The 26,840-nt window shown below is 36.4% G+C and overlaps 3 protein-coding genes across 4 annotated transcripts; 1 reads left to right on the forward strand and 2 right to left on the reverse strand.

Annotated features, from left to right (window-relative positions):
- Window positions 1–6,100: 6,100 nt before the first annotated feature.
- LOC117932070 lies at window positions 6,101–6,682 on the reverse strand. Its single transcript, XM_034853108.1, has one exon. It carries the CDS (start codon window positions 6,680–6,682, stop codon window positions 6,101–6,103), a length of 582 nt encoding a protein of 193 aa, XP_034708999.1.
- A 69-nt stretch (window positions 6,683–6,751) lies between these two features.
- Window positions 6,752–7,645, reverse strand: LOC117932071. Its single transcript, XM_034853109.1, has one exon. The coding sequence runs from the start codon at window positions 7,643–7,645 to the stop codon at window positions 6,752–6,754; it is 894 nt and encodes a 297-aa protein (XP_034709000.1).
- An 11,709-nt stretch (window positions 7,646–19,354) lies between these two features.
- Window positions 19,355–26,376, forward strand: LOC117931828. 2 transcript variants are annotated; one of them, XM_034852897.1, is made up of 8 exons: window positions 19,355–19,953; window positions 20,048–20,197; window positions 20,353–20,505; window positions 21,447–21,554; window positions 22,089–22,190; window positions 22,261–22,464; window positions 25,143–25,513; window positions 25,669–26,376. In XM_034852897.1, exons 1-7 carry the CDS (start codon window positions 19,413–19,415, stop codon window positions 25,358–25,360), a joined length of 1,476 nt encoding a protein of 491 aa, XP_034708788.1. In that variant the 5' UTR covers window positions 19,355–19,412; the 3' UTR covers window positions 25,361–25,513; window positions 25,669–26,376. The 2 variants fall into 2 exon arrangements, with proteins under 2 accessions (XP_034708788.1, XP_034708789.1); XM_034852898.1 differs by having other exon boundaries at window positions 25,146–25,513.
- The last annotated feature ends 464 nt before the right edge of the window (window positions 26,377–26,840 follow it).

The following is a 26,840-nucleotide window of genomic DNA, read 5'->3' on the forward strand; positions in this document are numbered from 1 at the left end:
TTTGAACAAGATGTTTGAGATTACGGCGGATGAGAGAAATTGGGAAACACTTCTCTCCGCGCAGAATCTTTGTTCAATTACTCGGGAGCCTCAGCCGTATGTACTCAATATCCTCCCCAGGCGGCTTCCCAAAGAGGTGGTGGCTGGAGAACATTTCGTTCTCAAAGACCTTCCTTTCTACGCGGAAGCGCGCGAGGCGGACGCCCAGGCTCGCCAGGCACTTCTTAGCGACCGGGAGGAAAGGAAGCAGGAAGGAACTTTACGGAAGGCCCCCGGCGATAAACGCCCTGCGTCCTCTTCTCCTGCTGGCGCCCCAGCAAAAAAGAAGAAGAAGAAGACTCTGAATAAGGGAAAATAAAAATAAAGGTCCCAACTCCTCCGAAGGAGTTTGTACCACCCCCTATAGCTTATGAAAAGGAAGTAACAATAAGAAAGCCAGAAAACCCCCTCCCGCCTTCTATTTCAAGCGGCTCCGGTCACCTTGCGGGCCTAAACCATTCGGGGCCTTCATTGGCATCGGATGCTCGGATGGCACTTCTGGCTGAGAAAGCGGCCTCCGTGTGCCAGTCTGGCTCTCCTCATCCGGATGAGGACGCAATTGGAGCCTCTTGTGGTGAAACGTTGCCTTCCCTGGCGCCTCCAATGGAAGAAACAGTTCCTGAAGACCAAGGTTTGCCCCCTGGTGAACCAAGTCCCCGCGCTCTTGTACCGATGAAGAAGGCATCCGCAGGGAGGTTTCAACCGGCTTACGACCTGACGTCTGGACTCAGCGGAAGGCTTTAGGGTCGTCTTGGGGAAACCATTGAGGTCAGTTGCTCATCCGCCCAGGAGGTTCATCCGGCGGAGACCGAGACAGTGATGGCAGAAAGAAGTCCAACTGATCCGGTTCCGGTTATGGAGGAGGGTTCGCCCGAAGAGACCCATCCGGAAATCCAATCAGCCGCGATCGTTGAAGGTCCGGTTCTTAGGGATGAGCCTCACCATAACGTCCCGTCAAAGGGGCGTCCGGTTGATGATGCAACTTGCACCTCCGCCAGCTTTTGCAGCAGCTATGCGGAGTTGCAAGAGATGCTGAAACAAATTCCCTCTGGCTTAGAGGTTACTTTGCCTTCAATAAAGATGTTCGAAGCGGCGGAAATGGTATAGCTCATCTCTCCTGAGTTTTGGTTTCATATTGATGTGTCCTTCATATGGCTGGTATTGAATTGATTGTTTGTGGGTTTTTTCTGCAGCTGGTGAGCAGTATTCGCGGTATGGTTCAACATCGCGATCTCTTTACTGACTTGCTGCGGACTACTGATCATATGAAAGCCTTCGTCTCCCAACGCATGAGCAATGAAGATGAATTGCGCTCAAGATTGGAGCAGGCTGAATCCAGTCTATTCGCCGCCTGGAGGGCTTCTGAAGAGACTGCTGAGGCCTTGAAGAAGTCCTAGGACGATAATGAAGCTCTCCGGTTGGAGCTAGCAGAGGTAAAGAGCCTTGAGGAAGCTACAGACGCCTGCCTGCACGAGGCGGAGGATGAGGAGGCCCAGCTAAGGAGGGAGGTGAGACAGTCCTGGACGGAAGCGGCAATTGAGAAAAAGCAAAGAGAAGACTTGCAGTTGCATTTATTAACGCAAAAAGAAGAGTTGGAGGCTGAGTTTGCTGCGCAAAGGGAGGAACTCGAGGCTGAGTTTACTGCGCAAAGGGAGGAACTCGAGGCGGATTATCAGAAGCAGGTAGACGAGATGTACTTTTTTTGCTACCGTTGCTGCATGAAGAAACACGGTATCAAGCGGGATGTTCCCTTGATTCCTCCGGGTGAGGAGGAAAAGTTGCGCCGCAAGCCTTCCCAATGAGAACTTTTCTTTTTATAACTTTTACTGCTACTTCATTTTGTATCTGTAGTCCGGATGTCTTTTGTATAACATTTCACAATTATTAATGAAATATACTTATTCACATTGTCTTCCCATTTTTCTTTTATTGATAATATTGCTTCAAGTTGGCTGCATTCCAATGATGAAGTAGAGGGGCTCCACTTAAGGTTTGCAAATGGTATGATCCATTTTCGTTGGCTTTTGACACCATATAAGGACCTTCCCAATTGGCTTGAAGTTTTCCGGCTCCTTTCTCAGCCGTGTTTTCAAAAACTTTTCTAAGTACTAATGAACCTTTCTTGAAAATTCGAGGTCGCACCTTCCTGTTGTAGTACGCAGCCGCCTTTTGTTGATATGCGGCCATCCGGATGGATGCTGCCTCTCTAGCCTCATCTGCCCAATCCAAGTGCCTTGCAAGCTCGTCGTCTTCATTTCTTTGGCCTTGGATAACAGTCCGGGCTGTTGGCATACCCACTTCAGTTGGGATGACAGCATCTGTTCCGTATGCAAGGGCAAATGGGGTATTTCCTGTTGGCCTTCCGGGTGTGGTACGGTAGGCCCATAGGACGCCGGGTAGCTCTTCTACCCACTTTTCTTTGGCTTTTTCCAACCGTTTTTTCAACGCATTCAGTAAGGTTTTATTGGTTGCTTTCGCTTGACCGTTGCTCTGAGGGTATCACAGCGTGGAATACAAATTTTTGATGTGAAGTTCTGCACAAAAACTTTTAAAGACAAAGCTATCAAACTAAGGGCCATTGTCGGTTACAATTGCCTGAGGGATTCCAAATTAGCATACTATATTTTCCCGTTCTCCGGTTGGTGTTTTGAGAAGGAGTCCAACCCCTGATCCGGACGAGCGGGAGGCTCCATCAACATACAGAGACCACCAATTATCTGGAGTTGATTCTTTATCCGGTGTGCTTGCTTCGGGCAATTCTGTTATAAAATCTGCCATGACTTGCCCTTTCAGAGATAATCTGGGTTGATATCCTATTCCATATTCGCTCAACTCTATCGCCCATCGCAGCATCCTACCTGTTATGTCGGGTTTATGAAGGATATTCCTGAGAGGTTGATTGGTGAGAACGGTTATGGGATGAGCTTGGAAATAGGGAAGCAGTTTCTGAGCAGCCGTGCACAGCGCTAGAGCAGTCTGCTCCATCCTTGAATATCTTCTTTCTGCGTCGGCAAGCGCTTTGTTGATGAAATATACGGGTTTTTGCTCTCGAGGTGACAAGGAACGGAGCAAGACTGCGTGATTACTACCCAAAAAGTGCTATTTTACACCATTAAGTCATTATGTTTTAAGCACTTTTGTGTAGTAATTCTCCATCTTTATTCCAATTGGCATGTTAAGGACCTAGCAATGACTTTTAATCATATTTGTGGCTAGTTTTAGTGTTTTGACAGCTTTTTGGATCATTAAGACAAGCCAACCAAAGGAGAAAAGCAAAGAGAAACAAAGAGAAGCAAAGAGAAAAACAGAGGACAGTAGCTTTAGTCTTCTTTTGCACTTTTGGAGCACTTCCCGAAGTCCATTTTCTACATGCTATATACCATTTCAAAGCTCAGGAAGTCAAGAATCCAACGCTTCAAACCGTGTACGATTTGGAGCTGAAACGAGGAAGATATGTCCTTTGGAAGGCAACTGCTCTAGGCTTGGGCGAAATTTGCACACCCCCCTCAGCTGTGCGAATGGTGTGCGAAACTCGCACACCCCCTCAGCTGTGCGAATGGTGTGCAAAACTCACACACCCCCTCAGCTGTGCGAATGGTGTGCGAAACTCGCACACCCCCTTCCAAATTTGCACACCCCATGCGTGGTGCGAATTTTCCTCTGTTTTTGCCGACTCCACTTTAGATATTTTCTTTTAGATATTTTTGTATAAATTTCCATTCTTCTCCTTGTAATCCACCAATCATAAGATTTCTTAGCTAGGAAGGTTGGAAAAACTTCTCTATTTATATTCCCTTGCATCCGTTGTAACATATATGGAGATATAGAATTATATAGATATAGAAATATATAAAGCTCTGTTTTTTCTCTCTTCTCCGGTTATTCCCCATTTCTATTTTCTTAGTAGCCAAACATCCTTGGTGGATGAAATCCCCAAGGATGAGAGGCTAAAACCTTTTAAGTTTCTCAAAGTATGGATGTTATGTGATGGCTTGGATGCAATCCCATGGAAATTTCTCGCACCCGGAAGGTAAGATAGTCGTTTTTCATTAATGGTTCATTAATGCAAAGTTTGGTTTTTATTTCCTTTGGACAACTTCCAACGGCCAATACTTGATAAGCTTTTGGATTTCTATCCATTAGTTATCTCCTACGAGCTATTGGAAGGTGAGGTTTTCAATTCCAAGTTTTGCATTAATCCGTTAGAACCAATTTCAATGGCCATTGAAAGGTGAGTTTATCACTTGGAATGACTTTGAGTTGCCAATATTTGGTAAGCTTTTAGCTTTAGACTATTAGTTATCTCTTACGAGCCATTCAAAGGAAGTCTAAGGTGAATAACCATTGATGAAATCCACTACCATCTGTTTTGCCATTTTAAAGGATTAAAACTTGATTTGCTAAATCCATACCGGTTTGGGAAGCAAGCATCACCATAGTTGCAACCCCAACGCGAGGAGCCTATCCTGAGATTTCCAATTTGCATAAGAGCCAGAGCATAGCTATCCTATCTTTGAGAAACTTGTTTTTACACCCTTTCATTTTAGTCTTTAATGTTAGCTTAAATTAGTTTAAATCTTTCTAAAACATTTACATCTTCTTTTAAAGCTAACATCGATAAGAAAATCACCTATTTTCCTAATTTGAATATCACTTGTGTTTGCAAAAACCCTTCCCAGTGAACGATCCTAGAACCACTATGCTATAGTAGCTTTGCTACTTTAGTAATATTATTTAAGGTATAAATTTTGTTGATACGCCTTTAAAGCTAAGCTACCATGAGTCGAATCACTGCGCTCACAGCCCAATCGGTAACTGCTAGATACAGGTATAGTCTTTCCCCAGGTTGCGGACTGCTCAGAATGGGGGGTTGAGAAAGATACCGCTTGATTTCCTCAAATGCATTTTGGCAGTTTTGCGCCCATCCGGATTTATTAATATCTCTGAGTGCCAGGAAGAAGGGCTTCATCTTGTCTGTGAATCGAGCTATGAAGCGTCCGAGAGCGACGAGTTTGCCAGTGAGGCGTTGTAGCTGCTTCTTGTTTGTTGGTGCAAGCATGTTGGCGACTGCTTTCACTTGATCTGGATTGATTTCGATTCCTCTTTGGGTAACCATGAACCCTAGGAACTTCCCTGAGCTTACTCCGAACGCGCATTTGGCTGGGTTAAGCTTCATGCTGTACTTTCTCAATAAATGAAAAACTTCCTGTAAGTGCTGGGTGTGTTCGTCTCGGGTTTTGCTTTTGACTACCACATCGTCAATGTACACCTCAACAATATCGCCAATTAGCGGCTTGAAAATCTTGGTCATCAACCTCTGATATGTAGCACTGGCATTCTTGAGTCCGAACGACATGACTCTATAACAGTAGAGCCCATGAGGAGTTACGAAGGAGGTTTTCTCTTCATCATCCGGAGCCATGGGGATTTGGTGGTATCCGGAGAAAGCATCTAAAAAGGATAGCCTTTCATGCCCAGAGGTTGCATCCACTATTTGATCTATTCGCGGTAGTGGAAAACTGTCTTTAGGGCACGCGTCATTGAGATTGGTGTAGTCTACGCACACCCGCCATTTTCCTCCCTTCTTTGGGACCACTACTACGTTTGCTAACCATTCTGGATACTCTACCTCCTTAATAAATCTAGCCTCCAATAATTTTTCCATTTCTTCCTGAATGACTTTCTGCCTGTCCGGATGGAATCGACGGATTTTTTGTCGAACAAGCTTGGAGGTGGCTAATACGTTGAACCGGTGAGAGGCGACGCTCGGAAGTATTCCAGGCATGTCCGAGTGGGCCTAAGCAAAAACATCTCGATTTTGTTGGAGCACTTTTTGAAGTTCAAATTTCTCAACTGGCGGCAGGAGGGTACTAACGTACGTGAAGTGTTCACCTTCTTTTGATATCCGGACAGCTTCCAACGGATCTGCTACAGGGGGATCTTTTTCTCCCGAGTGCCGTAACTGCTATTGGTCAAAAGCAGTTGCTCCTTTGGAGGAATGTTCGCAGTTGGTACTGGATCCGGCTTCGTGAGCGATCTGATAACATTCTCGAGCAGCAAGCTAGCTTCCGTAAAGATTAATTTGCCCATCTCGGGTAATGAAGCTGACCCTTTGATGATAAGTGGATGGAATGACTTTCATTCCGTGTAACCATGTACGTCCTAAGATGGCATTGAAAGGGGATAAATCCTCAACCATAGAAAACAGAACGTTTAGGATGACTGGCCCAGCATGAACCGGCAGTATTACATCTCCGAGCGAGGTTGTGGAAGAACCATTAAATCCGGACAGGGTTCTTCCGGGATTTTCTAAGCTGGAGGGTTCGAAGCCCATTCGTTTAATGACTGCCACCTGCAACAAGTCCGCGGAGCTACCTGGGTCGATCAGGATTCTTTTCACGTCGTAGTCTCCCACCTCTATTGTTAGGACGAGAGCATCTCGGTACGGTTGCAGCACTTGGGTTGGATCTATAGCGGGGAAGACAATGGTTCCATCTATGGGATGGGTGCTCCCATTGGCTAATCCTGGTTTGATGGAGCTCACGTGTTCCCGAACCGTAGCTGCTCGCCGCAGCAGCCTCTGTCTTTTCCTTTTGGAACTGTACTCGTCATCCAAGGGTCCTCCGTATATGTAGTTGATCATTGCCCTAACAGGAGCTACTGGGGCGCGTGGGCCTCGACTACGGGAAGATTCTTCACCTTGAGGAATTGTTCAGATGTACTGTTTCAAGTGTCCTGCCTTCAGGAGATCCTCCACCATGTAACGGAGGCTTATGCATGCTTCAATCGTGTGCCCGTGATCTTTGTGGTATTCACATCTTTTATTGCGGTCCCTTTCTGAGGGGTTAGATCGTATTGGCACTGGCCATCTGAATCCGGGTAGATTGTGGATTATAAGAAGCAGTTTTTCGTATGACTTGGTGAGAGGTGTTTGAACGAGTGGTGGTCGCCGCTCGTCTTGCCTCCGGTTGGATGTCCCAGAATGGCTGGGTGTTTTGAAGCTTATGGTGGCTTCGTTTTTAGTGGCTTGGCCAGTTACCAGGACCTGCTGTGCAGCGTCACGGATGTCGTCCTCTGACATGGAGTATTTATTCGTACGCCGGAATAACTCGTCCATGGTTGTGGGAGGTTTTTTAGCGAGGGACTCGAAGAAGGGGGTTCCTAAGCATATGCTCCGCTTAAAATTTTGGAGGATTGCGTCCATGCTGTACGATTCGACTTGTAGAACAGCTTGTCTGAATCGCTTAACGAACTCTCTCAAAGTTTCATTTTCTTGCATTTTGAGGTTCTGCAGGGTGCTGATATTCTGCTTATGTCTGGCTGAGCATAAGTATTGCCCCACGAAGACCTCGGACAAATCCCGAAAATTGTCGATCGAGTTTACGGGCAGTCGGTGGAACCATGAAAGAGCCTGTCCTTTCAAACTGGCTAGGAAAACCTTGTACAACAGCATATCATTCCCCATATCAAGGGTCATGAGCTGCCGGTAATGCATTATATGATCAAAGGGATCGCTGGATCTGTCATATGTGGAGAATTTCGGGATAATGAACCCTCGCGGGGGTTCATATTTAACGATACGAGAGTTGAAAGGTGTGGAGAGCATGTCATCTAGGCGCCTGCTAATAGAGCCCAGAGGGGCTGTACGCGAGGAAAGTTTGCCACCCTGCACCACTAGGGGGTGGGCAACACGTCTTTATAGAATAGGTGAGCTCGAGGGCTCGGAGTATGCATCTAGTGGTATGGCGACATGAGGCCTGTTTTTGTAGGGTATTTGGGGTCCCAGACGCGCGTACATGGCGTTAGATATTTGGGGCCTCCTCTTACGTCGTGATTTGGATGAGACTCGAGTAGAGCCTGAACTTTCGTCTCGTCGGACATGGTGAGCATGCACTGGGGTTTGACTAGGCCCTGCTTCCTACGGCCCAAGGGTTAGGCTTGCTTCTCAGGGGAGTGGAACTTCCTGGCTATGGCAGGGGTCCTGCCCCCGTTGATAGTGCTGAGTTTGAGGAGAGCTTCGAATCCTCAAGACACTATTTTCTTCCCTGAGTTTCCTTGTTTCTTGGAGCAGAATTTGCATCTGCCGTTCGTTCTCTCGTTGTCGTCTTTCCATGGCGTCCCGCCACTCGGAGTGACTTTTGACACCTTTGGCTGAAGCACGACTCCTTGAGGGTGAAACCATCTTTACAATTGGAAGATATAAGATTTACTGAAAGAGAAGTCGGTTCCCACAAACGACGCCAGTGTTGGTGGCGAAATTTCCCTGCTACAGTAATTGTCAATCAGCAACGAAATCTCGATCAACGCATAGTATCAGTCCTTCCTCCTTCCTGCAAGAAGGCGTCCGGATGGGATGTCCGGACGCACCCTCCGATGGTTTTGTTAGCCATGGCTCAAGAGATCAAGCTTTCAGGTTGGTTTTTAGGGAAAAAACCTTACCTTCCTCTTTGTGTGAAGCCTCTTTTATATAGTGTCAGAAAGTATGACATCGCTTGGCTAGTGGGTCCCATTGTCATGATTGTGGCCCATAGGCAAAGCAATCATGACATTTCTGGTGTCAGAAGGCGGTTGTCAGGAAGGTATTTAGGCGGTGGACGTCACCGCACTTTATGACTTTTTAAATATCGGGAGTGTGTCAGGAAACCTGAGAAGATTTGGAAATGTCTTGTCGAATGTATCTTGCATTAATGATGAGTGACAGTTCAGTGGACTTGGTCGTTAGTGTTGTCAGAGTTATCTTCTTGATATGCGGGCGGAAGTGGATCCGGTGATTCTGCGAATATCCAACGAGCTATGCTGTCCGGGTATGCTGTCACTAGAGTAGCTGGACATGTCTATCCGGGGAAGTTGAATCGTCTTCCTTCTCTATCCGGTGGGAGATGCCGGATGTGATATACCTGGAGAAGGCGAAACATCGTCTAGATCCGGGGAAGTTGAATCGTCTTCCCTTTCCCATCCGGTGGAAGGTGCCGAATGAGATATACTTGGAGAAGGTGAAACGTCACCCAGATCCGGATATGAGATATCCGGCTAAGGTGGAATGTCAGCCGGATATAATGGCGGCTGCGAGACATCCCGGGTGGAACTAGCTGTGCTACGTGTCTAGGGGGATCGTCCGCGTGGCAAAAAGAGAGAGAGACACGTAGCACTTTTAGTGGGGATCCCACAATCAGGATGTTGAAATGCAATCTAATACTTATTGAGAAAGATACTGATATCCTTTTACACCCCTAAGGTTTAGAAATGCAAGTCTTCTCTGAACTTCGGGTATAGAAAGTGGAAGCATCAAGGATGTCTAAACGAGCGTTAAAACCAAGTATGACAACTTGCAAGAAAAATTAAACCACCGACACTAGAAACACTTGTGATATTCGATCAGAAGAAAAGACTGGACTACAATAATGCACGTGGCATAGAGAAATTATAGCAAAATCCAACTCTTGTTATGATGAAAGCATTTCTCCATTAACATGAGCCCTGAAAAAGAAACTAAGGGCCTGTTTGGTTACTGTTTTTGAAAACCGTTCTGAAAAACAGTTTTTGAGAATAGTTTTTAAGAACAGTTTTTGGTGTTTTTTAAAAAAAAATTGTGTTTGGGAATTGAATTTTGAAAAACAGTTTTTGTTCTCAAAAACAAAAAAACATGTTTGGTTGAGTTAATAAAAAAAAAATTAGAACATATAAAACAAAAAACACATTTGAAAGATGTTTTTTTTTCTTTTCTAATTAATAAAATATTTTCTTCAAGTAATTTATATTATAAATTTATAAATAATTTTTAGATATATAGTTCATTTAAATTAAAAAATTATTTATTTTATTAATTTTAAAATAAAAATATTTTTTATATTTTTTTAAAATAAATCAAACATAATAAAATCATTTTTATTAATATTTTTTTATTTAATCTTTAACTTTATTAAAAATTATAGCATATTCTATGTTGAGATAAAATTGTTCTTGTGATTTGTTAATTTTTTTTTTTATCTCTACTAAATCTAAAATTCAAAATGCCACCCTCTTCTCTCACTCGGGCATCAAGAAGCCCTTTTCTGAAGTTGCCCTCCAGCCGGGAAAATCCCTAAATCAAGAAGCCCTTTTCTGAAGTTGCCCTCCAGTCGGGAAAATCCCTAAAAAGGCCCTTCTCTCACTCTGCCACTCTCAATCCTCGCAGGTACTAATCTAATAGTGTTATTATTATTTTTTTTCAACCTCCATTTGATTCCCAAGAAAATCCATGCCCCATTCAATTTCCGGGAAAATTCATCCTCGTTTGATTTCCGAGAAAATCCGTGCAAAACCCCCAAGGAAAACCAAAAAAATTGATTTTCTTTTGCTCCCTGTGTTTTCTGGATCCGTTTTAGGGGTCTCTTTGCTATTGTGCCATTGGATTTAAATTTCACGAACCCTGAATCAAAACTGAGAAACGGGAAAAATCAAGAAGAGGCGATGCGACTGTGCTGGAGAAGAGATGAGAACGGGAAGAAAAAAAAAACACGAAGAACATATGGTTTTTTTGTTGTTTAATTTTGTTCTGTAAACAGTAAAAAAACGGGGAAAACAACATTTTGTTGTTCTCTAAACAGTGCCATTTTGAGAACACGGGGAACAACAAAAACAAAAACAACTCTTTCAATCAAACGAGTTTTTGGTGTTTTTTGTTTTCAAGAACAGAAAACAGTTCCTGAAAACACTAAACAAACAGGCCCTAAATCTATGAGAAGAAACACATACATCTAGATTCTTATTTTGAAACGTGAATATAAATATAACAAAGAGAATAATCACTTTAGCTTTTCTAATTTTTTTTTTCTTTATATATCTTTTTTCTTTATTCCATTCTCACAATGTGATACTTCGCTTGATGTGGTTGAAATGAAAATTCTTGATTTTTACATTTGGAACTTTATTCCAAGGTACAATATCTGTTTGTGTTAATTTAGTGTTCATGCGGATATGCATTGATCTATTTTTTGTTTGAAAAATTAAAAATACTAATAACTTGTATATAAAATATAAAAACTCTTAAATAAATGAAATTATCTTTTATTCTTTTTAAAAACCAAGGTTCTTGGATTTTTTATTAGATTTATTATTAGTTTTTATTTTTAAAAATAGAAAATAAGAAATGTATTAAAACCAGGCCTTATTTAAAAATGATGTATATATTTTTTTTCTTTATTTGATTTCTATAATATGATACTTTCCTAGAGTTCATCAACAAATGGATTTTGCATTCATTCTATAATCTTACCACTCTTTAATGTTTTGGAAAACATGTGCTTCACTAAAAATAACCTTTACCCTACTCTTCAATATTGGCTAATCTTATACTTACCTTTTTCTTTAATTAATTTAAGTTTAATAATTTCTCGTGTCATGGACGTCATTTAAGGAAATACAACTTTTTTTTTTTTTTCTTTTGTCACAAAGTATTTTTAATTAAAAATTCTTTAAATAAATTAAATTTAAAATCTTATCGGAAGGTAAAAAACATTTCAATTTACATTAACCTTTTTTTTTTCCAAATAATTTATATCAAATTGAGGTGGTAATATCCTCTTGGTTGTTTCTTGAAGTGGTAATGGATGTCCTTTCTCCGCCCAAGCATAAAGTTGGTCTACTTTCATGTTTTACTGTACATTGAGTGTTAAAGCATGGTATCAAGTGCTCAAGCTGTGTAGAGAAAATGGGGCCCGGTTACTCTCTCTCTCTCTCTCTCTCTCTCTCTCTATATATATATATATATATATATATGGTGACCGGTGTAACACTTCATCTATTTCTTGTAGACGTGCTTACTAGAGGAGTTGAGTTAAAGATCTAATTTTCATTTAAAGAAAGTCTACCATGTTTCTCACCTCACTACTAATCTAATTAATGTTTCCAAATTCTATAGTGATAATAACATCTTTTTTAGTTTCATCCAAAGTTCTTCTTGTCAAAGATCCGGTCTCAAGAAAAGTTTTTCTTCAAGGATAACTTAAGAATGAATTACATGAATTCCCTCTTTTGACTGACGATGCCCTTACAGTCTTCTACACTCTTACAACGTCAAACACCACCTCTAGCCTCTGGCATTCCAAGTTTAGTCATCTAGCTGATGATATTCTGACTAAGATGGTGTTTGTTTTTTTGGCTTTTTGCTGAAAACCATTTAGTTTTAGAATTTAGGTTGTTTGTTTTTTTACTTTTTCATGACTTATTATAAACTTTTTACTAAATAGAAAAAGCCAAAATATGTGGCTTTTTCTAAATAAAAAAAATAACACAATGATTTTTTTTACTTTTTAATACTTAATAGAAATAAAATACTACAAAAACAAACAGTCTAATATTTAATACTATTAAGTATTAAGGTTCTATTTAGAATTAAGTAAAAAAACAAACACCACCTAAAGCTCTTAATTATTGTAATATTGCTTATCAAAGAAACAAACATGATGTTTGTTTTGCTTGTCCAGTTGCAAAGAGTCACAAATTACCCTTTTCTTAGTCAAATTCTAAAGTTTCTCATCCTCTTGCTTTAATTCACACTGATCTATGGGGACCTGCCCCAACTCCATCTACAACTGGTCGTTGATATTTTCTTCTATTTATTGATGACTTTCCCCGATTTTCTTGGATATATTCTCTACATACAAAAGATCAAGCCTTATTGGCCTTCATCAAATTTAAAACAATGGTTGAAAATCAATTTTCTTTTGTATCATCTTCAGTTTAGAGCGGGTATCTTCTTCAGTTGAAAAGGCGCGTCCATCTAGCAATTGCGGTGGCCCCGGTGACGCGAGGCTTCAACATTGTAGCCCAGATGGTACCATGAGGGCAACCACAAAGACCTTAGTGTTGAAGCCTCGCGTCACCGGGGCCACCGCAGTTGCCAGATGGACGCGCCTTTTCAACTGAAGATGATACTCGCTCTAATCAACCTGCAAAAGATCTTAGTCTTGAGTTCGAATCCTGGGGAGGCCACTTTGGGTGGCTTTGGCACTAGAGCCAAAAATCTCGGGCCCCGCATTGGCTCAGCCTAGACATCGAGATACAAATGTACAACAGGAGAGTCTCCCAAAATCTGCAGCCGTGTGCATGGAAGACTTGATGGGTGGTGAAGAGATCCTTTGGGCGCCGTGTAAAACCTCTTTCTTATTTTCTATGGCAACCGTCTATGTCGTTACATGGCCCTTGCATGTTTGTGTGTGGAGAATAAAAACTCCCCCAAGATGCGTGGCTACCCATGATGGACGCGTGGGTTGAAAAACCTCCCAAGGAAAGTGGTTCAAGTGGTTCGTGGTGTGGATGCCTTTGGGAAAAATCTCCAGCCTACTATGTGCATGGTTGTTTTTGTTTTTTTTTTTTTCATTATGCTTGTTCGTTGGTTTTTCTATGGAAAAGTCTTTGAATTCTATATGGAAATTGGTATTTGAATTTATGCACATGACCAATAAAAAAATTATATTAAAAACTTTCGAAAAAAAAATAGCTTACCAAAACAATACATGGCATTAAAAAATTATTTTTAAAAACTTCAAAAATACAAATAAATAAATAACTTGCCAAGATTTAATACATGAAACTAAAAAAATTATATTAAAAACATTTTTAAAGAATTAACTTACCAAAATTTTATTTACATACATACCATTAAAAATTTTATATTAGAAACACTTTTAAAAAAACTTATCAAGATTTTACTTGCATACATACCACTAAAAATTTTATATTGAAACATTTCAAAAAATTAACTTATCAAAATTCTATTTACGCACACAACATTAAAAAATTATATTAAAAATACTTTTAAAAAATAACTTACTAAAATTCTATTTATGGACATATCACTAAAAATTTTATATTAAAACACATTAGAAAAAGTTAACTTACCAAAACTCTATTTACATACATGACCTTATAAATATTATATTGAAACATTTTAAAAAATTAACTTACCAAAACTCTATTTACATACATCACATTATAAATATTATATTAAAACATTTAAAAAAAAAAAAACTAACTTATCTGAACTTCTAGTAAACTAAATATGCATCTAAATTAACTAATCTAAAGTGCCCCTTAACTAAAATGAACTAGAAAATTCATAAAATGCACCCATGTGAACTAAATTAAGAGAACTAAGCTAAAGTGCAACTAAGTGAGCTAGAATGAGCTGAAGTCTTGCTAAGTAAGCTGAACCTAAGGGGCACCTAAGTAAACTAAACCTAAGAAATGCATCTAAGTGAACTAAACCTAAAAATGCAGCTAAGTGTACTAAATAAGGTGCAACTAAGATCTTAAATGGGATCCACAAAAATCCCTCGACAAAGAAACTCCAAATGTGGCTAAAAAATAATACCAATCAAGTGACAATGGACCACCATAGGACGATTACAAGGCAATGAGAAGTAAAGGAGAACACATAGAGTAACGTGTGCTACTGAGACAAAATAGAGGGTCTACAGTAAGATTGATGAGTTGTTCACAATTGATTCATGAACTTAGGTAATCTATAGTGCATTAACTCCTAATTACAGGGATGACTTGGGTTGGTCATTGGGATGAGTTTCCCATGTTGGGATTGAGTCTCTAAAAAGAAGACATGATGTAACAAAGTTAGACTTAATCATCCTCTTGCTATCCTTTCTGTGTATTGACATTGATTTGAGCATTCAATCCATGTTTCTAACTTATGGCTATGATACCAATTGTAGAGAATCCTGAATCTCTCCATTCCCTATACCTGAATCACATTAGGTACATGTGAATCGTCCTAAGCTTTCTCTAAATACTATGCACAGTGGAAACATGCAAATAAAAACTTTACTAGGATTTAGATATTATCTTTAGTGTGCTTGCCTCATATTTAGACGATCCCAAATCCATTCTTTTCGATGTAGATGAAGATTGAATCCTCCAAAAGTCTTGTAGACCCAAGATCTTCTGCTTGATGGCTCTCCCTTAATCTTGGCACAAAATTGGTGGGAGAGTTAAGGAGGGTGGAGGTTATGACTCTTTCTTCTCTTTGGATGGTGGAAGATGACTAACTTTAAAACCCTAACCCATAAATGGGTATTTATGATTAATCTAGCCCAAAATGAGTCGTAATTGATTAATTAACCTAATAGGATCATCTAACTCACCAATTAGCCCAATCTAAAGACTTTTCTCACTAACCCCTATGCAACCTTGCATAATTACCAAAAAGCTCTTATGCATATAAGTGAACTAAGAGCCAACCCGACCCTCGTAAATCATGTCATTAAGGTATATGAACTCAAGTGGGGGCTATTGGAACCCATGGGATAGTATTGGCTCCCTTAGAATCTAATTCTAAAGTTGTACTATAGAGAATCAATTACACTCTAGTACCTTATGTAAATAATGATGAGACACTAAGTGCTTGGGTCTGTGGTCTGTTATTCATTGTGTATAGTCTTGCCATGAATTGGTGTCACTAGTGTAACCAGGTGAAGTTGTTGGCCTTTCAAGACTACCTCTACTATGCTTGAGTTACATATCCTTCCATTATGTGCTCAATTAACATAGCTTATGTCAAGTTGATCCACTTAGGGAACTACTATGACCATAGTTTACATAAATATACCTTCTTAAGATCACCCAAGAGGATACTTTGTCTCAACACTACAAGAAAAAAGAGATATGATGACATTTATAATGAGTCACTATAAACATAGGGTGTCGCTACAACATAGCGTCACCTTATCCACTGACACCATAGAGGGTACCAATTGGTGACATATTTGGAAGCGACACCAAAGCAGATAAATGGTGACACATTCAGAAGTGACACCATATATTTTAGTTATACTTAATTTGATATAGCGTTGCATGAGATATATAAGGTGCCATATTAAATGCATCACTTTTTAGTTATGGTGTCATGTTAAATGCATCACCTTTGAGCTATGGTGTCATATCATTGTAAATGATTATGGAAGATATGGTTGTTTTTTATTAATTAGCCTATTGATTTTTGTAATGCTTATTAACAAATAAGATCAACTTGTGTATATTTTGTCCATAAATATAATAATCATATCACATTTAACTTATATTTCGTAATGCTTATGGATTAACCTGTAATACATTACATCATCCAATGATATCTGTATATCAAATGTTTACAAAATGATAGTACATCAAACCCACCGAAACTAAAAATGAAAAGTGGATACATATTAAAATATGATTTAGAAATGTTAAGCATTCCAACATTCATGTATACCTGCATTTCATATGCATAAAACCGGCTAATCATAAAATGACACAAGAGTTGCATCCAAAAACCCAAAATTCTCAATACCAAATAAAGTAACATTGATGTCCTATAATGTATGGCATAAGAGTCACATCTAAAAACCCAAAATGTTGTTGTTTCTTTCTCCTTTCTTTTTATTCTTCATAATGTCTTCCCAAGAGTGTATACCTGCATTTCATACTTTAATGAGATTTAGAGTTTTATTGAAAATAAAAATTAATTGATGTTATAAAAAATAAACAAATCTAAGTACTAATGTTTTCTTTTTTCTTTTTCCCATTTTGATATAAAAATAGTTTGTAAATAATGAGTAATGTTATACAATACTAATGGAAAATTCATATAACAACTAAGGGACTCACCATGCATGATCATGATTTATCAATATGATTCATGATTAGTTATAACACAAAAGAAGTTAATTCTCCTCTAATTTCATCAAATTCTACCTGAGAATATGTTTTTTTTTTTTTTATCATAAAACTGAAATCAAATGAGAATAACATTAATATCATAATAATTGGAAGTATGAAATTAAGTACAATTCATTAAATAAGTAAAACCTTTAATACAGTAATTGTAGAATCAACAATTATCTCTTTAATGAATCTCATAACAAAGCAGTCACATTTGAACTCAAATAAAAACAGTTCAAGAAAATAAAAAATAAAGCAAAACTAGAAAATAAAAATTAAATCTAAAATTTTAGAAAATAGTAATCTTCCACTTAAAATCTGCACATTTTAAATTTATTTTTTTATAATTCATTGTGCTTATAAAAATCATTTTTAACATTTAATTCTTTTTATATATTTTTTTATTTCTTGGAAGGATTTTTTTAATTTCAATATTTTTTTAATGTTCATTTTGTGAAATAACAATGTCCATTAAATTTCATCTCGATTATATAAAATAAAATTTTAGTAACAAAATATAAAAATGTTTTCAACTACTAATATGAGAGGACATGATATTATAACAAGCTTGAAGGTTGTGTATATAAGACAAAAAACCTAATTCATTATTAAAAAATGTTAAGAGAAAAATTAGTATGAGAAATAATTAAAGAACCTTTCATAAAAATTATTAATTTTTCAATCATAACTCCCATTAATATTTATTTTTTCTAATTAAAATAATTAATAAAAAATCTAGATATGAAAAATATGTTCAAATAAAAATAATAAAAGATTAAAAACATCAAAGGAAAAGATATTCAATATTTTAAATTTTACTTTTGATATTCTTTAGATCAATAAATTATCAAATATCTTTTTCAGAAAAAAAAAAAAAATGAAGAAAATGAAGAGTTTTATGGAAGGGATTGGAAAATTTTTTGTAATAAAAGGATTTTATAGAAATTTCCTAACCTTGAAAGGAAAATTTCATCATCAATCTCAAATTACTCCAAAATTTGGTCAATGCATATGAAAACAATAAGAAAATAAGACAAAAATAAAACAAAATTTTTAGAATCCTTTTAAGGGAGATGACAATATTGAGAATAATTTTCTCAAAAATTATTTTCCAAATATTACCAACCAATATCTTCATCACAACATATTATAATATTCTTAGAAAATAAACAAATTAAAGGAAATTTCATAGAAAATCAAAAGAAATTTATAAAATATCTTTTTCAAAAAAAAAAAAAAATTTATGGAAGGAAAATTTATGTAATAAAAGGATTTTATAGAAATTTTTTAACCTTGAAATGGAAATTTCATCATTAATCTCAAATTACTCTAAATTTTGGTGAACGCATATAAAAACAATAAGAAAAGAAGGTAAAAATAATGAAACAAAAGATATGGTGGAATGTTAAACCTAATTTTTACTTTCCTGCAACTCAATAAAAAAAAACATTATTTACACAATTTACATTACAAATATACCAAATCAATGAATGTAAATAAGTTGTGCTAATAAAGATTTTTGCATTAATTAAAAAAAAGAAAAAAAATGATGGATGTAAGAGATTTTGGGTTACCTGAGAGTCCACAAGGTAGAGAAGAGCAGTTGTGTGTGAACTACAGGTGTGAGAAGAGAGGTAGAAGAAAGTTATGGTTATGGGTTATGGAATGAGATTTTTTTGGATTGTGGGAATGTGGAAACAATGAGTTTTTTTTTATATACTATCATTATTCTCAAAGTGGGCTCATTTAGTTATAATATTTTAAAATTTTATTTTATATGGTGTCACTTTTTTAAAACTGACACTAAACTTAAAATTAATATCATCTATCCTAATTAAAATATTTTATATGATGTGTCACCTTTATGAATTTTCAGTCATATGGTGTCATTATTTTAAAAGTGACACCATAAATAGTGACACCATAAATTATTTTTGTTGTAGTGCAATCTCATGAGATATTATAGTGTCTCTATTGAGAAAACCTATTGTTATTGGCTTTCATCAATAGTGGGATCAGCTTTGGATCTTACTTGTAGGTCAAAACCATTACTAACTTTAGTACAAGCTCAATATTCATGCTGTATAAGGCTAGAAGCTTCAAACATGAACGTTGAAAAAGAATTAAAGCATTGCTTACAAAGGCTGGATGCCTAGATGAAAATACAAGACATCTAGATTCTTATTTTGAAATGTAAATATAAATATAACAAAGAGAATAAACACTTTGGCTCTTCTAACTTTTTTCTTTATTCCATTCTTACAATATGATACTTTGCTTGATCTGCTTGATGGAATGAAAAATCTTTCTTTTCCTTTACTCCTTTTCCTCTATTTTTTCTCTTTATTTTCTTTCTTTAACATTTTCCTTCCAATTTTCCAAGAACTAAATATTGCTGCAGTCTATTTTCTGGTTTTATGCTATATTAAGTGTTACATAATGTACCGACATGCAATAATGCAGCATATGTGGTCCATGCTTGGCTCTTCTCCCAAACCCAAAGCATGGTATCAATTCTCAATCGGTGTACAGAAAAGGGGGCTTGGTTACTCTCTCTCTCTACGGCTATATATATATATATATATGGTAATGCAAACACATCTTTCAACTATCTTGTAAACGTGCTTACTAGCTAGTAGTGATTGTTGTTCAGTTGTTTTAGGAGAAGGAAGAGTTAATTAATGGCACTTCCAGAGGAACAGGAGAAGTTAAAAGAGGAGTTGTTAAATCATGCCATGAAAGGCAAATGGGGAGTGTTTGTTGCTATGTATAAGCAAAATCCATGGGTTCGAACTGCAAAGCTCACTAGATCAGGAGAGACAGCATTGCATATAGCTGTCTTCCAAAGCACAGAGAGTACAGTTGAATCGCTAGTTACATGTGTTGATGAAGAAAACAAAGCACAGGCTGAAGAGAGCTCGGCAGCTCTAGCAATCAGCCCTCTGATTATAACAGATGATCGAGGGAATACCCCACTCCATCTAGCAGCATTACTTGGGAAAGTTGGCATGTGCATGTCAATTGCTGGAAACAATGACAAACTGGTAGGCTTTCGCAACGCTGCAGGGGAAACGCCTCTCTTCTTGGCTGCTCTCCGTGGTCAAAAAGAGGCTTTCCTTTACCTCCATAGTATATGCAACCGTGCAGGCACATCCAATTTCAACGCTAGACGGGCTGATGGCGAAACCATTCTTCATGTTGCCATCTCTGGAGAGTACTTTGGTTAGTATTAAATTTTCATATCTTTCTTTTGTTTCAATATTGTTTGCATACTATCCTTGTTTTGTGTTGTATAATGAACTCTTTCACTTCACAGATTTGGCATATCATATCATTTGTAAGTATGACCATCTTATCGGTTGTGTCAACGAGAATGGCTACACTCCGCTCCATATCCTGGCCGGAAAACCAGCTGTATTCGCAACTAGTCTTCACCTGGGCCCATTAAGCAGATTTATTTATAACTGTAAGACTCGCGTAATTAACAATAACTTAATCATTACCATGAAAAGCAACGAGTAAATTTTTCATTTCTTATTGGAGCTGGTAACTTGTATCTCTATTATATCTCCTATATTAACTTTGAGACTTTATTAATTGTGCTTACATATATTTTGCAAGGCTTACATGTGGAGAAACTCACGAATGAACGGGTCCCTGTCGATTACAAAGGAAAAATGAAGCCTGATGAGAAATATCCAGAGAACTACAAGACATGTATCAATTTTTTTCAACCATTGCCGAAAATGCTGCACAACATGATCAAAAGACCAGGTGGGTGAAAGGAGTCATTTTCTTTATACCCAAATTTAGTGTATCCAAAAAACCTACACCAGATTTAGGTGATTAAATTTTTTAGAGCCTTAATTTTGAAAATAGTATTTAAAAAGTGTTGTCATTTTAATGTAAGTTTCAAAAGAGTAATTACATTAATTTATATAAGAATTAATATTACAAAACAAATGTATCCAAACAACATGATAGTTGTATGCTTGTTCGTGCATAGTGATGGATTAATTATAGGGGCCAACCATGTATAAGGATACATAGTATGACTTTTTTACCTTACACTATGAGTATAAATTATTTTTACATGTTTTTTAAACAAATTTCACTTATATTTTTTCTTTCATATAAAGATTAAATAATTAAAATCAAATTTTAATTATAATTATATTTTATTTCCTAGCATATTTTTTGTGATAAGCCAAACATGGTAAAAATCATTTTTCAAATAATTTTTTTTTTTTCTTTTCCAAACAAGACAACTAATATATATACACGTGCTTGCACAATACTCGAGGCTCTCAGCTGGGAAGCAAGAGGAACTTTTGATTTATTGTGAGTTCAAATGATGGATTCAATAAATTCTTCCTAATGACCACACTTGCTGAATATATAGAAATATTAAATTAAAAACCCATATAAAATGAGCACTTAAGAAAAAATGGTCAAGATCATACATAGATAATGAAGAACCACAAGACTAAATTACTTGGGATGCTTGTGCCCATAAGAAATTGTGAAGTTACCCATTAATAATAATGGATCATTGTGCAAAGTTTCCTCCCATGCTATTGGTTCAACCCATTGTAAGGCACTTAATTTATATATATATATATATATATATATATATATGATATCATTACCGTATCATATTGCATGCATGCATGACTTTTTCATCTCTTTGTTTATGATGCATTGTACAATTTCAGTAACTCGTAGAGAGAATTCGCCAATGTCTCAAAAGCATATGCAGGCAAATGATGCTAATTATTGTGAAGATCCTGAAGAAAGATATGATGATACTCGTGAGAATCAAGGTAATTAAATGTTGTACAAGATATCTACTAAAGTGAAACTTCATATGAAAAAGAATTTTACCTCTTGTAAGTATATAAAATAGTGATTTTGGGCTAACTAATTTGCTACTTTTGAAGCATAATAAAATTGTTAAGTGTGTTCCACAGTTTTCAGTCATTCTCAAGCTAACCATGTGTCTACTATTCAAATTCAAATTCCAAGCCTACTTAGGATTACTCTTTGTTATTGGTTGTAACTGAAAGTTGAAGTTGAAGTCAATTTTATAATCTTAATGTGATATTGATATTATAAAGTTTCATTAAATATAAATAGCTTCCTGAATCAACAGAAATATAATTTCTAATATATTTATATTTGGCTTTCATATTGAGCTATTTTTAAATCGTAAAATCTTTTATTAAAATTAGCTAAACTTAAACTGAACATGGAATAGAGTTTTTCACTTCTTAGAATTGTTTACTATTTACTATTCACTATAAAAATTTTACTCCCAAATAAAGTAATGCCCTCTCTCAATCCATTTTCATATGTAGGGAAACGATCAAGCAATATTGAAGCTCAAGAAAGACCTCAACTTTTCCCCCCCAATTATCACACAAGTATCATGATCATACTTACCATCCTTGGATTAATAGGTATATCACCATCCTACTTACCATCCCAACATGTTATATATGTTAACCATCTAGGTTGGAACTATTTCAGTGCGTTTAATTGTGTGGGTGTTCGGATTAAGAGATAAGAGAAAGAAGATGCTAGCAAAGAAAGAAAAGAACATATGGTCTGTTCAGATCATGGACCTCATGCTTCGTAAATCTTCTCACCATAACTATAATATAAGTTCTAAGGGAGGTGATCCAGGGTCAAGCCATGATTTTCCCGAATATCTGCGCGAGGAAATCGATGAAGGTATGTAAAGCTCCCTCCCTCTCTCTTTCTAAACACTAACTAGGAAAATCTGAAAGGGATCAAATAAAGTAAAAAATGAAGGATAAGAAAAGGTTTGCATCAATAGTAAATAATATAGACATGAACCAAAGACTCTAACAGGGAATATAGACTTTTGATATTGTAGTCATTCATACATCCAATAGTTGCTATTTTTGTTACATTTTAATTTATTTAGGAGATTATTGATTTTTTATTTAAAGACTTCTGATTTAAAGAATATGTTTGATTGGGAGAATATTTCTTAATTTAGCTGCAACCTAGGCATTTGTGTTTTTGGCACTTGGCTATCATTTTAGCTCATTGGATTATTTTTATTGAGAGTTTAAGATCTTGTTCCACGAAACTACTTAGAAATGGGGTGAATAAGTCTTTTTCAATTTAGCCCAATGATTACAGATTTTTGTTTTTATTTTTTTTAATGACTTCTTTAATTAGATAGTCAATTACTAATTAAACCAAGATTTTCAATTGCATAAGTACTCAAGCAATTTAGTGGAAAATAACCCACAACACCCTTCATAGATTTTACAAATGTAAAAATAATAGAGCCGGGAGACCACACAGAGTTATAATCCATTAATTTTGAATAATAATGACTTAAAAACTTAGGAACATGAGTTATAAAGAAAACTCCCCCAAGAGGCATATTTATATTAAAGAAACCTAGGGGACTTAGACTCAATTTAGAAATCATATTTTACCCAAGAAAAAAAAAACATTTTAGGAAACTTAGAGAATCAAAGAAAGATTTGTAAAAAAAAACTCTTTTTAAGTTCAAAAAAATTTTAAAATATTTTCCTTCACTACAACAAATATACTTTTTGGCCATGAAGCATGTTGTAGCAAAAAGAAGATATTATATACCAAAAAAACTTTTACCAAAAAAATTTTTTAGGGCATCTTCGCAGCTACAGGTTTGCGACTAATTATTTTTAATCATCAAAATAATTTTTATGGCAAAATATATATATATATATATATATATATTAAACCCAAATATAATAAATAATAAATTTTTCTATGAAATATTTGTGGCAAAAGATCACTTTTAAGCATGAAATGCTTCCAATTTTTTCTCTCCCACTTTCTATGGATAACCAAACATAGCATCATTAGATAATTTAGATTTGTGTTAAAAAAAATAAAAGAGGGAAAAAAAAAAAAGAGAAAGCACTAAATTTAATTTTTCTAAAACAAAATGATTGATAATTTTGTATAATCTCCAACAAGATGTGAGAATTGAACTAATAACAAGCTCACAAAACTCAAGCCCCAGCTAAAGATAAGAACAAAATTAAAGAGCCCGCTTGACTAGCCATTCCCGCAAATAAACAAGACAAATATCCAATGATTTTTCCTACAAATCTCTAAAAGCAAAACAAAAATCAATCTCGTACAATCACAAAATTTCCAAAAGTTTTGCCACACAACTTTTGTTTGTTTTCTCCATAAACTTTAAAAAAGGAGGTAAGCAATTCAAATTTTCATTCCCCTTTTTGTGGACAATCAAACAGAGCATCACTGGATTCATGGTAAAAAAAAAGAGAGAAAAAAGAGCAAGCATTGAACTTATTTTCTCAAAATAAATTCTCAAATTACATTTGTTTTCAATTTTCTTTTATTCTTGAGTTCCATACAAGTTCACTTTATGTCTTTTATGTTATTGTTCCTAATTAACTTAACAATAATTATATGTATTATCTCAAAACTAATCTTGTAGCAACCTTAAGTCTTCAAAGGAGGATAAGTCACATGAAAATATAAAGAATATTGAATCAGGATGAATGGAATAAGATTGTCGACTTAATCTCACTAAAGTAATGCACTAACACTTATATTGGGTTTTCATGCTTGAGATATGATTTGATCAAGTTGCTCTGTCCTTCTCATTTGGGTTGTCATATAAATTTTGTAATGACATGCTTTCTTGTGTGTGGATATTGTTAATTTTTGGCCTAAGGCTAGATTAAAGCCATTCTAACCTTAGGCTCAAAGGAGTTGATATTACACACAAGACAATTGGTCATTGTCATTGGTTCTCGATCCAAATTCCCTAGCTAAATTTAGGAGTCAATCAATTGGTTTGACCTAGTAATGTCATGGGAAAGATTATGTAGTCTCACAACGAATAGGAAAAGGAGTTTCTGTTACTTTTTATGTGGTAAGCTTCATTTATCTATATAAAAGTATTTCAAAATCATAGAAAACCTAGACTCAAATGGATAATATCTATACATGTGACGGTATTAGAGTCAATTCCCAACCAAATGTGATAGCCAACTAATCTATTTGATTTGGCAATACCACGGGATATGATGTGTAGCATCAGAGCAAATTGTTATGGATGATATCATAATAAATCCACAAATGTATATGGAAGTCATATAGTTTGTATGACCTCTCAATCTCATAAAACACAATGAGAACGTCATGCCCTTATGGAGGGATTGTGAGACCCCATATTGGCTAGGGAGAAAAGTTCCTGACACTTTGTTATGTTTCTCTTAACTATATAGATACATTGATTATAAATTCTTGTCCATATATGGACAAGATTGAATTAGAGAAATATAAATTTGGTCCTTCAAATTTTAAAAATGGTCTTACATTTTAAAATTTTTACGCTCCAATGGTAGAAGGAAAATCAATGTTCTCGAGAACCTCTCTCAAAGGAAGGGAGACACCATCTGTCAAAGGAAGGGAGACACCAATAATACTTGCAGCGAAGAATGGTATAACTGAAATGGTTGAGCAAATCCTAGAGATTTTCCCCTCGGATATTCTGGACACCGACTCAGTTGGCAAGAATATAGTGCTTCTGGCAGTCGAATATAGGCAAACCAAACTGTACTAGCAATTAGTCAGGGATGTCCGTGCCTACGAAAGTGCATTTCGTGCAGTTGATTATAATGGGAACAGTCCATTGCATGTTGCTGCAACGTTAGGTGATTATCGGCCTTACCCTTTTGCTGCACTGCAAATGCAAAGGGAAATCAAGTGGTTCAAGGTATATTCATATTTTTCTTCTTGTTTTATTGGTTTAATTTTTGGAAAAAGTATCCACATTAACACCCATTCCCATTTATAATCTGCCATTTACCATGGTGAGCTGTTTAATTTTATACTGTTAGCTTAAATCGCATTAATTGGAATTGACCACAGTACGTAAAGCATTCTGTACGACGAGATTTCTTTACGCGTCTCAACAACAACAAGATGACACCCAAGGAGGTCTTCAGGGAGTCACACGAAGAGTTGGTAAAACAAGGCGGCAAATGGCTAGCCGGCACCTCTAAGTCATGCTCGGTAGTGGCAACATTGATCACAACCGTGGCCTTTGCCACAACAGCCACCGTGCCAGGCGGCATGAAGGAAGGCAGCAGCAGACCAATCCTCGAGCGGCATCCAGCCTTCTTTGTCTTTGCAATTTCATCTCTGATTGCTCTCTCATTTTCAGTCACCTCCGTCATCGCATTTCTGTCCATACTTACGTCTAGATACGACCTAAAGGATTTTCAAAGAGACTTGCCAACAAAGCTCTTGTTGGCTTTGACATCTCTTTTTATATCCTTAGCAGCCATGATGGTTTGCTTCTGTGCAGGCCACTTCGTTCTGGTTAAGGATGAATTCGAACATACTGCATATCTGGTGCTGTATGCAATAGCATGTCTGCCGGTAGCATATTTTGCTATGGTGCAGTTTCCCTTCTACCTTGATCTTATACTCCAGACCTTTAAGAAGGCGCCTTTTTAGATAAGAGCTGGCCATGTTTCCTTTTCTTTGTTTCTGTCCTTCTGGTTGGTTTGTGTTTTTGATTATTTTCTTGCGTATTTAAGCAAATAAAATTGAAAATAACCATTCCTCCTTGTATACTTTGTAGTCAATTTTTGACAAATTTGGCATGGCTAATTAGTGCTTTTGTTTAGAGTGTGCAATTAACCTCTATGAAAGTTCACTCAAATTGCATACAAGAAGAAGATAACTTGCTTCTTAATTTCATCTTCAGCAAGAGCAAGGGATTCGATTGGGAGGAACTAAGGCTATATTGGGTTCTTAAAAAATTTAAAGGAAAATATAAGGGAAAAAAATAGAAAAAAAAAAGTGAAGAAAATAAAAAATAGATTTAGAGTCAATAAATTATTTTTATATATTACTTCAAATTCATTTAGCTTATTTTAACTCCTCCATTAAAAATTAAATAATTTGAAACTATATAAGTTTCTAACTTAATTTTTTTTTTTCATATTTTTTATAGTACAACCAACTAAGAAAAGGGGGGAAAAAACTGCGGCAGAATAATTAAATTAAATTATTGTAAGAAAGGTTTTATTATT

This window comes from Vitis riparia, chromosome 15, assembly GCF_004353265.1.
Source record: "Vitis riparia cultivar Riparia Gloire de Montpellier isolate 1030 chromosome 15, EGFV_Vit.rip_1.0, whole genome shotgun sequence".
Classification (NCBI taxonomy): Eukaryota; Viridiplantae; Streptophyta; class Magnoliopsida; order Vitales; family Vitaceae; genus Vitis; species Vitis riparia.

Excerpts from the sequence above, each read along its gene's own strand:
- LOC117932071 (XM_034853109.1), bottom strand. The coding sequence starts at position 7,645 with ATGCTCTCCACACCTTTCAACTCTCGTATCGTTAAATATGAACCCCCG.
- LOC117932070 (XM_034853108.1), bottom strand. The coding sequence starts at position 6,682 with ATGATCAACTACATATACGGAGGACCCTTGGATGACGAGTACAGTTCC.
- LOC117931828 (XM_034852897.1), top strand. The coding sequence starts at position 19,413 with ATGGCACTTCCAGAGGAACAGGAGAAGTTAAAAGAGGAGTTGTTAAAT. Across the intron at positions 21,555-22,088 it reads TGATACTCGTGAGAATCAAG|GGAAACGATCAAGCAATATT; the intron begins GTAATTAAATGT and ends TTTCATATGTAG. Across the intron at positions 22,465-25,142 it reads GCGCGAGGAAATCGATGAAG|AAGGAAAATCAATGTTCTCG; the intron begins GTATGTAAAGCT and ends CTCCAATGGTAG.